Source organism: Argiope bruennichi, chromosome 1, assembly GCF_947563725.1.
Source record: "Argiope bruennichi chromosome 1, qqArgBrue1.1, whole genome shotgun sequence".
Lineage (NCBI taxonomy): Eukaryota > Metazoa > Arthropoda > Arachnida > Araneae > Araneidae > Argiope > Argiope bruennichi.
The window spans coordinates 100,201,697-100,216,321 of NC_079151.1; the positions used below are offsets into that span (position 1 = coordinate 100,201,697).

General features: G+C 25.8%; 1 protein-coding gene across 1 annotated transcript in view; it reads left to right on the forward strand.

Moving 5' to 3' along the window:
* Window positions 1–993: 993 nt before the first annotated feature.
* LOC129963968 (potassium voltage-gated channel protein Shaker-like) overlaps window positions 994–14,625 on the forward strand; it is a 390,523-nt gene continuing 376,891 nt past the window's right edge. The window contains exon 1 of the mRNA XM_056078616.1: window positions 994–1,829. Coding sequence (XP_055934591.1) covers window positions 1,780–1,829 — 50 coding nt within the window. The 5' untranslated portion in view covers window positions 994–1,779. The remainder of the gene's footprint in view (window positions 1,830–14,625) is intronic.

Here is a 14,625-nt window from a genome sequence, read left to right on the forward strand (position 1 = left end):
TAAAATGATAACAGTAAAAAGAAATATATTTACTTAAATAATTAGGCAGTTTTAAATATATTGTGCTTAAATCAGTGCTGTGATATTCTCTAAGCATTTGCGATATAGGTTATATCTTTTTTTTAATTGCCAAACTTGAGTCCATAAAATCAGGATAACGGTCGTTTTCTACGGAGCTAAGTGGTACTTAGTGAGTTTATATTTCCTGTGTTCTAGGAACTACTGCCTTAAATATCCTCTTGCTTTTGCAATTTTATAAGAAAATAAAAGCTATGTTTCTGTAAAAATTTATTATCTAATTTTGCTTTAAAGGTATAAAAAAAACATCTGTATCTTTAAATTAAAATTTTTTTCTTGATATTTTATCACTTATACCAGAGAAATTTGAGACTGGTTAATATTCTCAACTTAACTTATGGATAAGGAATTGATACTGAAAATTGCATTTAATCTTAGCACAATGTCCAAAAAATTGATCTTTACTTAATATTAAGCCGTTTCAAATTATTATATATGCTCTTGATGCTTGAAAAATACTCCTTAATTGTGTAATATTAAATACGATCAATAATTAATTAAATTAGACGCAATTATCCCTGTAACTTTGAATCTGGCTTTTAAGATCATAATGACCTATACGATATAAGAAATAATATTTCACTTTAAAAAATTAGAACATTATCTGCGAATCATATTTCTTATATGAAACTATAAATTAGCACTTGCTCTCGTTTTTGCAACGAGAATCATTGTTGCTGCCATTGAAAATTAGCACTTGCTCTCGTTTTCCAACGAGAATCATTGTTGCTACCATTGAAAATTAGCACTTGCTCTCGTTTTTCAGCGAGAATCATTGTTGCTATCTTTGTAGATTAACGTTTAATCTCGTATTTCAACGAAAATCACTGCTGAAGATTTCTTCATAAAAGCACTTGACCTCGTATTCATACGAGGATCATTGTTGCATTTACATTACAAAATGATAAATGATTCTATAACAAGTTCTATTTAGGAAACAAGTTTAATAAACTAATTATCTAATTAATTAGCAAGAAGACTGTATTTGATATAAAAAAATCCATGACAATTTGCATCTTTGTGAATATCTTGCTATAAATCAGAAAAGAGAGAAAAATTTTAAGGATATCTCTTAAGAAATTGCGTAATCAGGTTACATGTCAATATAATTAAGAAGAGTTTGAAATTCTGGAGAAGCACTTGTCGTCGCATTCTTGCGAGAATCTTAGCTGCTTTCAAAAGTTTCTTTGCAATTTTCTTTGATCAAAAGCACTTGACCTCGTAACAATACGAGATTCATTGTTGCTACAGTCAAAATAACTCTTATAACATACGAAATTTACACATTTAGCTCCGTATAAAATACATGGCGTACACAATTCCATGGATCCATGAAAAAGTTAAAAAACTGTAATCTTTAGACTTTTGGTGAAATTGCTTAGCATTAGTGACTCTAAAAAAATCATATTTAAACCGAAATTTATTATTTCCTAAGTCTATATTAAACAAATGTGAAGTGATAAGATCACCATAATGAATTCAAAAGAACGTTTCAAACGAATATGGATGTTCTGCATTCGAAAGACGTTGTATTTTTCTGGATTCATCCATAAGGTACAGTGATTCTTCAAGTGCTGATTTGAATCAACCAATCAACGATTTGAAATTTATAAACTGTTGACTATTATCTACAAACATTACATGCTAAATTGAATCTATCGAAAAATTTAATAAGACTGAAACACTCCAAATCCTTACAAGATGTCGATGAATGGACTGGACAACAAGAAGAAGAATGCGATTCCATATAGGTAAGTTCCTTAGGCAATAATATTATATTTAAAATTTTTGTTATTGTCTTTTTTTTTTGAAATTTCAACTTAGTTATAAATTTACATCGGCGTTTGAAAAACTTGTGTTATTGCATATAAAGAGAGTGCAGATACTTTCTTTTTCAGGTACTGTTTAAAAATGATTGAAACGGATTCTTTCTGTTATTATAATCTTGTAACTAATTAATTCAGCTTAAAGTCAGTCACAAGTTTAGAGAGAAATGAGAAAGAAAATACGTCAATAACATATAAAAAGTATCTGGAAGAGAATGCATTTCCAAACGATTTTATGCTTTGTTTAGCGACAAAATGCAAAAATAAAAATCGTATACTGAAAATATTTTTCTAATTTCCGTATGTTCATTCTTAAAGATCTTGAATTTTATATTATTAATAAGGATTTTAAGAGATTAATAAATATATATTGGAATTAAAAATACTTAAAAGTGAAAGAAAATACATTACTGTTTTCGTTGAGTAAAATTAAAAATTTAATAAGAATTAATATATTTTAGAACACTTTAACATAGAACATTATTTATTTAAAAAAAAAGATCAAACGATTTTTCCTACCCAAACAAAAGACAGAAAATGTATTGTAGATTCATAATTTTAAAAAAATATATTTTTTAGTGATTTTGACATTTAAAATCAAAACAAATACATCAGCAAGTAATATAATAAATGGAACATGATTTGAACAGTTTCTAGATTCCTGACTACTGACTACCTGTTTGTGATAATTTGATTATTTGGCTTTTCATTTAGATCGTGAAACAAAATGTGTTAATACACAGAATTTCTAATCTGATATTTTTGTTATGACTCTATAAATTTTATTATTACTGGGCATGATCAAATTGCTGTATAATAAAATAATTCCAAAAGTGACTTCAGACATGTTCGGATCACTTATCAAATCAAGATTGTCAAAAATCATAATTTCAAATCATACAGTATATTTGCTATTTTCAATATACGAATAACATTAATAAAATATTTCTCAACAAATTTAAATAGCCAACAACTGAAGCCATTGAAGCATTTCATTACTATAATTATTTTTTAAAAAAATACTCATTTCATACTCATAAAATATGGTGAAATATGAAATTGAGTAAATAACGTCTGTGAAATACAAAAATAAGCATTATAGAATTATTTAAAGCATGTGTTAATTCTTAATTAAAGTTGCAAGAACTGTATATTGAATAAAAACGACAGACATAATCAAATTTAATATTGACTAAATCGTTACATTTCTGCTTGTCATTTTCAACAACTGAGGAGCTCTTTCCTCTTTGGCATGGGAAAAATCATAATTAGTAACCAAATTAAAAATATTTATTGTGACTGTTAAATCGTATTGTTTATTATTTTATTTATAAATAATACTTTTTGGAAATAAAGTTATTGCTAGGGATTTTACTAACATTTAATAACAATAATTTATAACTGTGGAACTGTTTTATTGAAAAATGGGCAAACGATATATTATTTTTTTAATCATCGTGTTAAAAAATTCATAAATTACCATGGGGAATTTATTTTCTGATATAATTTATCCTTATAATAAAAATAAGTAGCACTGATCCAAACCTGAATAATGTAGAATTATGATAAATAATGTTTCATTAAAGCATCCATTATAGAAGAAAGCATAATTGTGTCAAATATTCTGGTCAATATTATTCTAAAATTATTCATTCGTCATAACCATAACTTCACGCTTCATTTTGTCGCAGACAAAACATACACCAAATGATCAGTTCGACTTTGTTAACTGAAGCTTACAGCGAGTTCTCACTTGCAATAGCAGTTATCGAAAATGAGTTTCGTTATGGAACAATGGGTTTCCACGGTTATTACGCACCGTCTCATTGAATTGGGATGGACAATGGACATGTTATATTTATTGGGTTTGATGAAATTTTGAATATTAACGAAATGTGATAAATGAATCTGTCTTGCGTTACTCTTAAATTTTGAAATATAGCCCAATGAATATAGATCTATAAATCTCATATGAAATTCATGAGAAATTGCTACATTAGATTGAATTTAAGAGGATATGCTTTGAAATATTGGATATGCTTGTTACATATGGATTATAAGATTCTATTAAATTCTTAATATCTAGACATTATCAGATGTACATATTAAAATATCGCTTCTATGCCTCTTAAAAAGGATTTTTTGTTATTAATTAGTAAGACAACGTAGTAAATAAAATTTCATGTTCTTAGATTTTAAAATATCGCCGCATATAGTTAAATTTATGAAACACAAGCATCTAATTTATAACATTCATATTAATCTCTTATTTCATATCTTTTTCAGGAATTTTTTTAAAAATAATATTCTAGCTTTTAGTAGCTATTTAATTTATCTTATAATAATCAAGTAACAAATAAAAGTATATATTATTAATAATGCAGGGCAAGATTCGACTTATTATGCTGCTGAGACTGATATTATAATAACCTTATAAATTTGAGAATATTTGAAAAAATTATTAAGTGATATTTTCAAAAATATATTGTAATAATATTTGAATATTTTCTTTGATAATATTTTATTGTACAGAATGAAAGATATATAACCTATGATATTTTTACTTTATATATTATTATATATTTAATGTATCAAAAACTTCATTCTATTATCAAACATTCATAAATAATTTAACATTTTTTAGAAAATGGCTATTTTGTTTGAGAACGATAATGAAATACTTCAAACTGTATTTTAAGAAAAAAAGTAGAAATATTAAAAAAGTGGAAATTAAACAAATTTGTGTAAAATATTTCTTTTAATACGAACATATTTTTTTAATTATTAATGTTGCGCTTACTACAGGAGTTTAAAAGAGCATCTGAAGTCGTAATTACTAGTTATGAAAAATATTTTTCCTTGTTTAATAAATTATCAAAAAATTATAAACGAATATTTTTTTAATAAATTTATGTAAGACAAAATATCTTCAAGATTTCCCTGTTTATTTTTATTTTTATCTTCACTGATATCTCTGAAATAGAGTCCGTAAAATGGTTTCATTAATTAATCCTTAATAGTCCAATTATTTTAACAACGTAGATTTATGTTGAGAAAAAAGGAGCTCCAAGCGAAAGTTGTTTTAATAGTTTTCTATTTATCATTGAAGTAAAATACACTAAGGCATCTGATTTTTAAAATATGCGTATACAGCAAAAGGAATTAATTGATAAAATAAAATCCTTTGTCTAAGAAGATTTCCCTTGATAGACATATTGATTCTAGCATTTTATAAATGAAGTTTACGCTTCATACTTTTTAAAAGAAGAGAAATTTAATTTGGATATTTAATAAATTTTTTGATCAATTATTTAATTTGTATAAGTAAAATAACATGATAATAAAATAATTGCATATTTACTTATGTTAAAATTCAGAAAATATGAAAAACAGTTAATTTGTTTCCATGTTTATAAAAATGAAGTTATTTTAATGAACAGATTGCACCTTTTTCTTAATTTTATCACTTTCATACTTATTTTATTTCTCATCTAAATGGTAAAACAAAACTTTGTACTTCAGCATTGTAATTTCTTATGAATGCAATACCAGATTTCGTTTACAGAAAATGATAAAAAAAATGCCTAAAAAGCTGTTTCTATTGATTTGAATTAGCTCCACTATATTTTTTAATAAAAAATTCTTAAATATCTTGCTGTTACCGGGCAAATTATCCTTGTATCAAAAAAAAAATTACCTGAGTTGAAACTACGAACTATGATAACGATTAAAGCGTAGAGCAATTAATTTAAAACTGCAATTTTAATGAGTTTCTAACCCAATTTTGGCATTTTATAAGTTTAAAAAATAAGGATTCAACGACTATTTTTCAATTTCATGAAATATGAGAATAGCTCTCAAAGAGGATGGGACATTGATTGAATGAATTCCTAATAGGCATTGAAACTTATTAAGATAAAGAATGAATGAGCTACAGGAGATTAACTCTTTTCTTGCAAAAGATAATCATTTTCTATTAAGTACGAATTTCCTAGTAAAAATTTAAATTAATAGCAGATACGGAATCTGATCTAAATAAAAAAAAGCTATCATTTCAGAAAATTAATAGTATGAAAGGATTGAAGAATAAAGTAATTAGGAAAAATCAATGATAGCCCTTCTCGAAATCATTTCACTTTTCTATTGAATACGCATTTTATAACAGATATTGTAATTTATTTAAAGTAAGGAAACAGAGATCAATAAAATATTATATTCCCTAAAATTAATACTGCTTGGTGAGATTGAATTATAAAATAATATTAAAAAATCCACAAAAATGTTAATTACTGATTTTTTTTTCTATTTTTTATACTTCGACAATGATTAGACAATGAGGAATAATCGACAATGATTGAAAGCAAGTATATTACATTATTCCGAAAATGTCCAGATTTAAACAAAATGGAAGTCGAAAATAAGAGTTATCCCTAACTTTTAAGTTCTGTATGTTCTTTTTATATTCGCCTAATATTTTTTTCTCCGAATTTTTTCAAGGATGAAAATAAAATGAACAAAATAAATGAATAGATTTTGAGACAGATTATTATTTTTTTTTTCCTTCCGCATTCGAAAAAATGATTGAATAAATAAATTATGATAGAAAACTAATATCCAAATTTGAAATCCCTCTAATAATAATCCTTGAAAGGTATTTATAAATCGGCAAGCTTATATATTGTGTTTTGCATAAGGTGTATTTTTATGATCTTTACTAAGGAAAATGTAACCATTTTATTAATTATAATAAACTAACTTTCATTAAAACTTTGCTTATTTTTCAGTTTTTGTCAATCAATTTTTTTATATGTTTGAATATATATGTGTAAGCATTATTTTATGTGAAGCAGAATGCAGACAGTGAAGACACTTTTGATTTCGTGACGTCGTTTTATTTCAGTTTCAAGAAGCAGGCATATGTAGAAGCAATGAGCGACAAGCAACACACACAACACAGAAAAGAAATGAGGAAAAAGCTTTTGGACATTTTATCCCTGGTCTCATATAACCTGCGAAATTGATAGGGAAAATATTTCTTTATAGTGCTAATATATAATGAGATTTCCATTGGGATTTTCGCTACACGCGTCAAAGAGGCAGGGGAAACACAGGGAGATTTTAAAAAAGAATTTGTATCGTCAGCGGTATTTTGTCTCTTTATGCGGAGTGTGGGAAAGTTAGCCGATTCAGCAATTTTATAAAGCTTCTCTTGAATTAATTAAGTAGAGACAGTGGAATTGGATCACGAAATAAGAGAATATTTTAGAATGAAGTTACTATGGGCTAAATCAAGATAAAATCTTGGAAATTAATTAAATTGAAATTAGAGTTAAAATATCATTACACACACACACATATATATGTAATATTATTTGTTGTGAAGCATGATGCAGTTTGAAGACAGTGAAGATACTTTTAATTTTTGTGACCTTGTTTTATTTCATTTTGAAGAAGCAAGCATATGTACAAGCGATGAGCACACAGAACGACACAGAAAAGGAATGAAAAAAGCTCTTGGACATTTTATCCCTGGTCTTATATAACCTATGATTTTGATAGGGAAAATATTTCTTTACGGTTCTAATGTATTATGAGATTTCGATAGGGATTTTCATTACACGGGTGGACAAGGTAGGGGAAACACAGGGAGATTTTAAAAAAGAATTTGCTTGATCAGCGGTATGTTATCTCTTCAAGCGTAGTGTGGGAAAGTTATATTTTAACTGATTTAACAATTTAACAAAGCTTCTCTTGAATTAATTAAGTAGAGACAGTGGAATTGGATCACGAAATAAGAGAATATTTTAGAATGAAGATACTATGGGCTAAATTAAGATGAAGTTACTATGAAAATTAATTAAATTGAAATTAGAGTTAAAATATCATTACATATATATATATATATATATATATATATATATATATATAACTTACACTAAAAAATTTTCAGATAAACAATTAATTACTCATGATGGAAATCATTATATTTGTAGTTATCAGCATTTCATTTAAGTCAAAATACTTGACAACAATTTGAAGAAGGTGCTTATAAAAAGACATATATAGAAAAATGTATATATGTTTATGAAAAGATATATCGCAGAATGTGCACTACTTGTCGCAAGAATTTCTTAGCGCATACAAATTAATTCAATATTCTTTACTCATTCACATTGACTATTTTGAAAAATCAACAAAGCTGGAATTCGTTTCTCATTAAAAATCAATTTATTCTCGGATGATAATTTGAAATTAATTTCCGTCCTTATCAAAAGAAAAGAACAAAAGTCGTAAGAATATTTGATAAAAGCTTGCAGATGATATTTCTTATATATATATTTTGAATCAAACATTTCAGATACTCTTTGATCACATTAGTGCATCCACAGAAAAAAGGATAATTAATAAGTTGAAGTGCTGTAATGAAAGTATAAATGATTTTTTTTCCAAATTTGAAAATATAGATGTATATTCCTTCAGTAAATGAGTGGTTGATTTTACGTGTATATTAAAACTTAATTATTAAACTGAACATTATATAATACCCACAACGAGTAATATATTTAAATAGTATTAAGTTTATTTTATTCCTAAACATCAAAAAGAAAATTTTGTAAAAAAATTTTTAAATTCTTGTTACTTTGAAGTAATTTAACAGTGAGAAATTATTTTACAGCATTCAATTGTTGGAACTGGTTTCTTTACAAGGAGGAAGAGAAATCGTATTTTTGTCATTATGCAAATGATTGATAGACTTTTTGAAATCCCTTTGTAATTATCAAATTCAGAGATTTTGATGTTAGCACTTTTAAATGAAGAATGTATACAATAAACAGCTATAATGAAACTTGCGAATTATTTTATGTTGAAAACTTCACTAATTCTGTCACTATAAAGTAAATTATTCTCCATAAAAATTAATTATTATAGATATTGTTTTTTAGCTTAAACTAATATTTGTCAGAAAAACAAAAGTATTTTTGATAAAGATGTGCTCAATACAATAAATAAAACAAGCAGTTACTCATCTCGTATATAAAAAAAAAATATTTTTATTCGACATATGAATAAATAAAAAATTCTAATTTTTCTTTGTACTATTTATGAATTTTTTATGGTTATAAAATATTGTTGATACGAAATAAAATGAATATTTTTTTAATAAACTTGAGGTATTATTTTGATTGCATGATTTACATTATTTTAAATTCAATAGAAAGTTTTAAAAAAAATATTGAATATTGTTTATTCAAATTCAACTACACATAAAATTTGAGCTTTTCTTTTCGAGTCTACAATTTGTGTTCGAATTTGATGAAATTTCGCATTTAATATTAGATATAAATTCCTGCAAACTTATCAAATTCTAAAATTTAATTAAAATATAAATTAATTTTAAAAAAGCAAGTTCTTAGTATTTTAACTGTATCTTCCAAAACTATTTTTCACAAAAATTATTTTAACATTATACTAACACTAAAAATGCATTACATTTTTAATGATTTCAATTTTGTTTTCGTTCATTATTTTTTAATTCTGATAAAACATTTTTAATTTAATTTAATATTCAATCTGTAGCAATTATTTATTTTATTTTATGATGAATTTTTGACTCCATGAATTCTAAAATAGCATGTTATTGCCAATATTAAAATTAAGATTTAAAAAATTGCTTTCTTTGGACATGTAGTACAAAATAGGATTTTCATATCCATTTTTATTTCATAATTCTTTTTTTTTTAATTCTCACAAAAAGTAATTTATGGTGAATTGATTCCTTTAAATTTGTATTTCCAACCTTCAACATTTCAATAACATTTCAACTTAATCTTTTTTATTTCCCGAATGTAACAAATTGAAATAAATTAGCATTAAAATAGAAGTTTTTAATAGTAAAGGTTATCAGAAGAATAAAATTATTTAGGATATTTTCTTTTAAAAAAATGGTTTCTTAAAGGTTAAGAATTGGCTTTAATCTAAAGAAAACTTTAAATGATTGGCTCTTAGATTTGCAATTATTTAAAATTCTGGATTTTTCCCAATTTTTCAAGACATTGCATAAAATTTATATTTAGTGTTCCTGCCATATACTACAGTAAATTTGTATTTTCATGCTATATTTCAACCTCACTCCGATCTTTCCCATAATTAAATTTCAATATTTGTCCAAAAAAAATCATGATTTTGATGAAAATTCAAAATGTTCGCATAAAATTACTTCCTCGAAATTTTTTTTTACATAAAATAAAGAAATAATCGAAGCAGCCCAAAATGCCTTTTTATTGACAATATTGAACTAAATAAAAAATTAAAAGTTAAGAATGCTTGATGTATTAAGAATACTTTATAATTATAAAAGTTACATTAAGTTTAAAAGATTTTAATGATAGTTAACAGAATTGTATTCAAATCTATATGTGTACAAAGTTTCAATTACAATATTGAAAAAGTTAATAAATCCACCATTCCCTCAAGTTCTTCTGTGTAAAAATTTCTTTTCTTTCATTTTGACTTTTATAACATGATGTATAATATATTGTCTTGATCTGATTCTATTTTTTAATGATGAACAGAAGATTCATTTTTTTTTCTCTCTAAAAGAATTAATAACCCCGAAATGTTTGTCAAACGTGACAAAAGATGAATATTTATGCTAAGAATATCATACTTCAATAAACGGTGAAAATTCATAGTCAAGGTAATTCATTGTTCCAATATATTTGATTTCAAATATCCCAAATATTTTCTCATATTTAACTTTGAAACTAAATTTAAAAAATTAACTACTACTTTCATTTATTTCCTCTAGTAGATTTTTTTCTTTCTTCGTCTTTGCATACATATAGTAACAATCTACCTCTTGATCAATAATTTACACAGATTGCTGCAGTATTATCCTGGTCTAGGTTACAGTTCTGGGTTACAGGTCTTCTTTCTAATCAAGCCTCAAACAAGAAAACCAGACCAGATTTCATCGATTGCTAAAAATGTAAAAAAGGTGGTTTATCCCGTATGCTGAAATGTACCTCCAATTAGAATCATTACACAGTCGTAAAATGCAGGCCGTGCTTGGTTCAATGCCAGATTTGTATTGTCGTCGTAGCAACGCCAGCCGTAAACAGAAGCTGTCGACCGTCTGCCTTCTCAATTGCATCCTGAAGACAGCCCCTGCAAAGCAATGCGGAAGATTATTTTTTCTAGGAGTTGACACAGAACGCCAATCTTTTTTTTCTTTCTTTCTTTCTTTCTTTTCGTTTTGACGAAAAGAACTTGAAAGTAAAATAAGATAAAGAGCTTTGGTTCTTTTTTACAGAAGTAGAAAATGAAAATAGAGAAATATATTGAAAAAATCATTTGGAAAAATTCGGCTAAAATCGGCTTAAATTTTGTAAAAAGGAAATTGAAAGAATAAGGTAAAATTATTTGAGGTTTTTTTAGCATTCCAAACATTGAAAATCAAGAAACATTTAAAAATTTCTCTCAAAACATTGGTTAAAAAAACTATATCAAAAAATTTAAAGATATGAAATTATTCTTCAAGTCTTTCACATATCGGTATTTAGTTGAATAACCAAATAAACGATGTGGATAATTAATATACAGAGGAATCGACAAATCAAAACTAAAATTCAAATTAAAAAAAAAACAAATTTAAAAAAGTTAAAACTCAAAAATTACATGAATTGTTAATCATTTAAAACACAGCAAGTCAGATTCTTGCACGATTCTAATTTTTTACATTGTCCAGAATGGGCAAGAGGAATTTATTTAAGGTCGAAATCGCAACTAAAATTTATTACCTATTTAAACTAAAACCAAAAAGGAACTTCATAGTATTTAGAGAGCGCAATTGCAGCTACTTCTAAAACACAGATGAATTGATACAAAAGTATTAGAATCAAGTTAATAGGAAAAACAAAAAACAAATAAAAATTAAACCAAAAAAATTATTAAAAAATATTAAAAAAGAATCCGGCCTGAAGACTTTTTCAAGGGTCACCCTCAGGCTGGGATTCAAATAAAGGGATTTTTTCTGTGAGGACATACAGACATTAAGTCTAATAATGATTCCTCGTGACCCGAAAATCCCCCGAAATTATGCTCAAGAGATATACCATTTTAACAGAAAGGAAATACAAAATAACAAATTAGAAAAAAACCACAAAGTAAAAATACAATAAAAACAATAACAATAAAAACAAAAACAGCATTAAAATTAAAATTAAAATTAAAAACGAAAAGGCCAAGACATACCATCCAACAGTGAACGAAACTTTAAACAATCGATTGTGATTTCCTGTTTTTGAAAGTTAACGGTAAATTATGTAAACAGAGGTAGGCACCCAGCGCCATCTATTGAGTGATCCAATATGCAAGTAAATTTCTATTTTTATTTAAGCCAAAAGATTAATCCCAAACCATACCTTGTTTAATTAAAAAATTGACATTACAGTAATTTCTAGGAAAATCATTTTTAATTAAATTTTTAAGGAGGATATTTGATGCTTCAATATAAGAATTTTTATTATTGCAAACCCTTTTGATCCTGTTAACTTGTGAGAAAATAAGATTTTTGAAAATTTTTTGAAAATTTCTTTAAATACTTAAAAATTATCCTGGACAAAATAAAAAATGAAGACAACTTTATTATTTCTAGTAACAAAGAAGTATTGGATTTTCTTAAAGATAACAACATTAATAAACTTAATACTTTTGATTTCGAAAATTTATACACTAATCTACCTCATGAAAAATTAATAAAGGTCTGCACTTTTATTTATGACGAATATTTAAATGAAAATATCATTCCTAAAAATAACTGACTTGAGTTATGTAATTTTAATATTACTGAAAATTACGTGTTTAATGGTATTAATTTTTATAAACAAGTCAAGGGCATTCCAATGGGGACAGCTTTCTCAAGTGCTTTAGCTAATATTTTCCTGCATTACTATGAGAAAAAAATAATTAAATATAATTTAATAAACGGGTGGAGATATATTGATGACCTACTTTTGATTAACTTCGACAATACTAATATTATTACTAATTGCTATCCAAAAGATTTAATTCTAAAAGATACAAATATAAATCAACTTGAGGCTACCTTTCTAGATTTAAAAATCGAAATTGCTAATGATAAAACAATAGTTGGTATATACGATAAAAGGGATGATTTCAACTTTAAAATAACAAAACTATGTAACTACCATTCCAATCTAAACTCTAAAATTTTCAAAAATCTTATTTTCTCACAAGTTAACAGGATCAAAAGGGTTTGCAATAATAAAAATTCTTATATTGAAGCATCAAATATCCTCCTTAAAAATTTAATTAAAAATGATTTTCCTAGAAATTACTGTAATGTCAATTTTTTAATTAAACAAGGTATGGTTTGGGATTAATCTTTTGGCTTAAATAAAAATAGAAATTTACTTGCATATTGGATCACTCAATAGATGGCGCTGGGTGCCTACCTCTGTTTACATAATTTACCGTTAACTTTCAAAAACAGGAAATCACAATCGATTGTTTAAAGTTTCGTTCACTGTTGGATGGTATGTCTTGGCCTTTTCGTTTTTAATTTTAATTTTAATTTTAATGCTGTTTTTGTTTTTATTGTTATTGTTTTTATTGTATTTTTACTTTGTGGTTTTTTTCTAATTTGTTATTTTGTATTTCCTTTCTGTTAAAATGGTATATCTCTTGAGCATAATTTCGGGGGATTTTCGGGTCACGAGGAATCATTATTAGACTTAATGTCTGTATGTCCTCACAGAAAAAATCACTTTATTTGAATCCCTGCCTGAGGGTGACCCTTGAAAAAGTCTTCAGGCCGGATTCTTTTTTAATATTTTTTAATAATTTTTTTGGTTTAATTTTTATTTGTTTTTTGTTTTTCCTATTAACTTGATTCTAATACTTTTGTATCAATTCATCTGTGTTTTAGAAGTAGCTGCAATTGCGCTCTCTAAATACTATGAAGTTCCTTTTTGGTTTTAGTTTAAATAGGTAATAAATTTTAGTTGCGATTTCGAAACTGTTTTGTTTCGTTTTCATTTTAGTTTCGTTTTCAAACTTTTTCTTACTTTAGATTGGTTACTTATATATATATATATATATATATATATATATATATATATAAATTTTCCGATCCGCATAAAGTGATAGCAAATTTTATTTCTATTTTTCTTTTGGGGGGGGGGAATTGTTGGGAAATATGCTTAAAATATTTTTAAAAAGGTTTTTAAAAATAAAAACAATTTATATATTAAAAATTAGTATCATTGAAAAGATTTATTTTTTTTAATTTTAAGGTGATGCAAAAATTATTTTGGAACTGTAAGTTCAGCATTTCACTTTATTTTAATAAGCTAAAATTATAATTAAAGTTTCAAATTAAATCTTTCCGAGCTGCACGTTTCCACCCTCCAAATTATGTGGACGATAAATTTGATAGCTCTAGATCAAACTGTCTGACTTCATAACAACATACATAAACTCACATTCTTTTTTATTATAAATAAAGACAAGATATATTTTCAGGAAATTTATACATGATTGGACAAGTAGTGAAGGGGATAGGCATGACCCGATTTAGAACAAGATATTGAAGCTATTCTTGCGATCATGTTCAAATCTTTTTTTAACATAAATAATTCGAATTCGTCAACGATTGAAGTGTCCTCTGATCTTGTAACTTTCTTATAAACAGTGTATT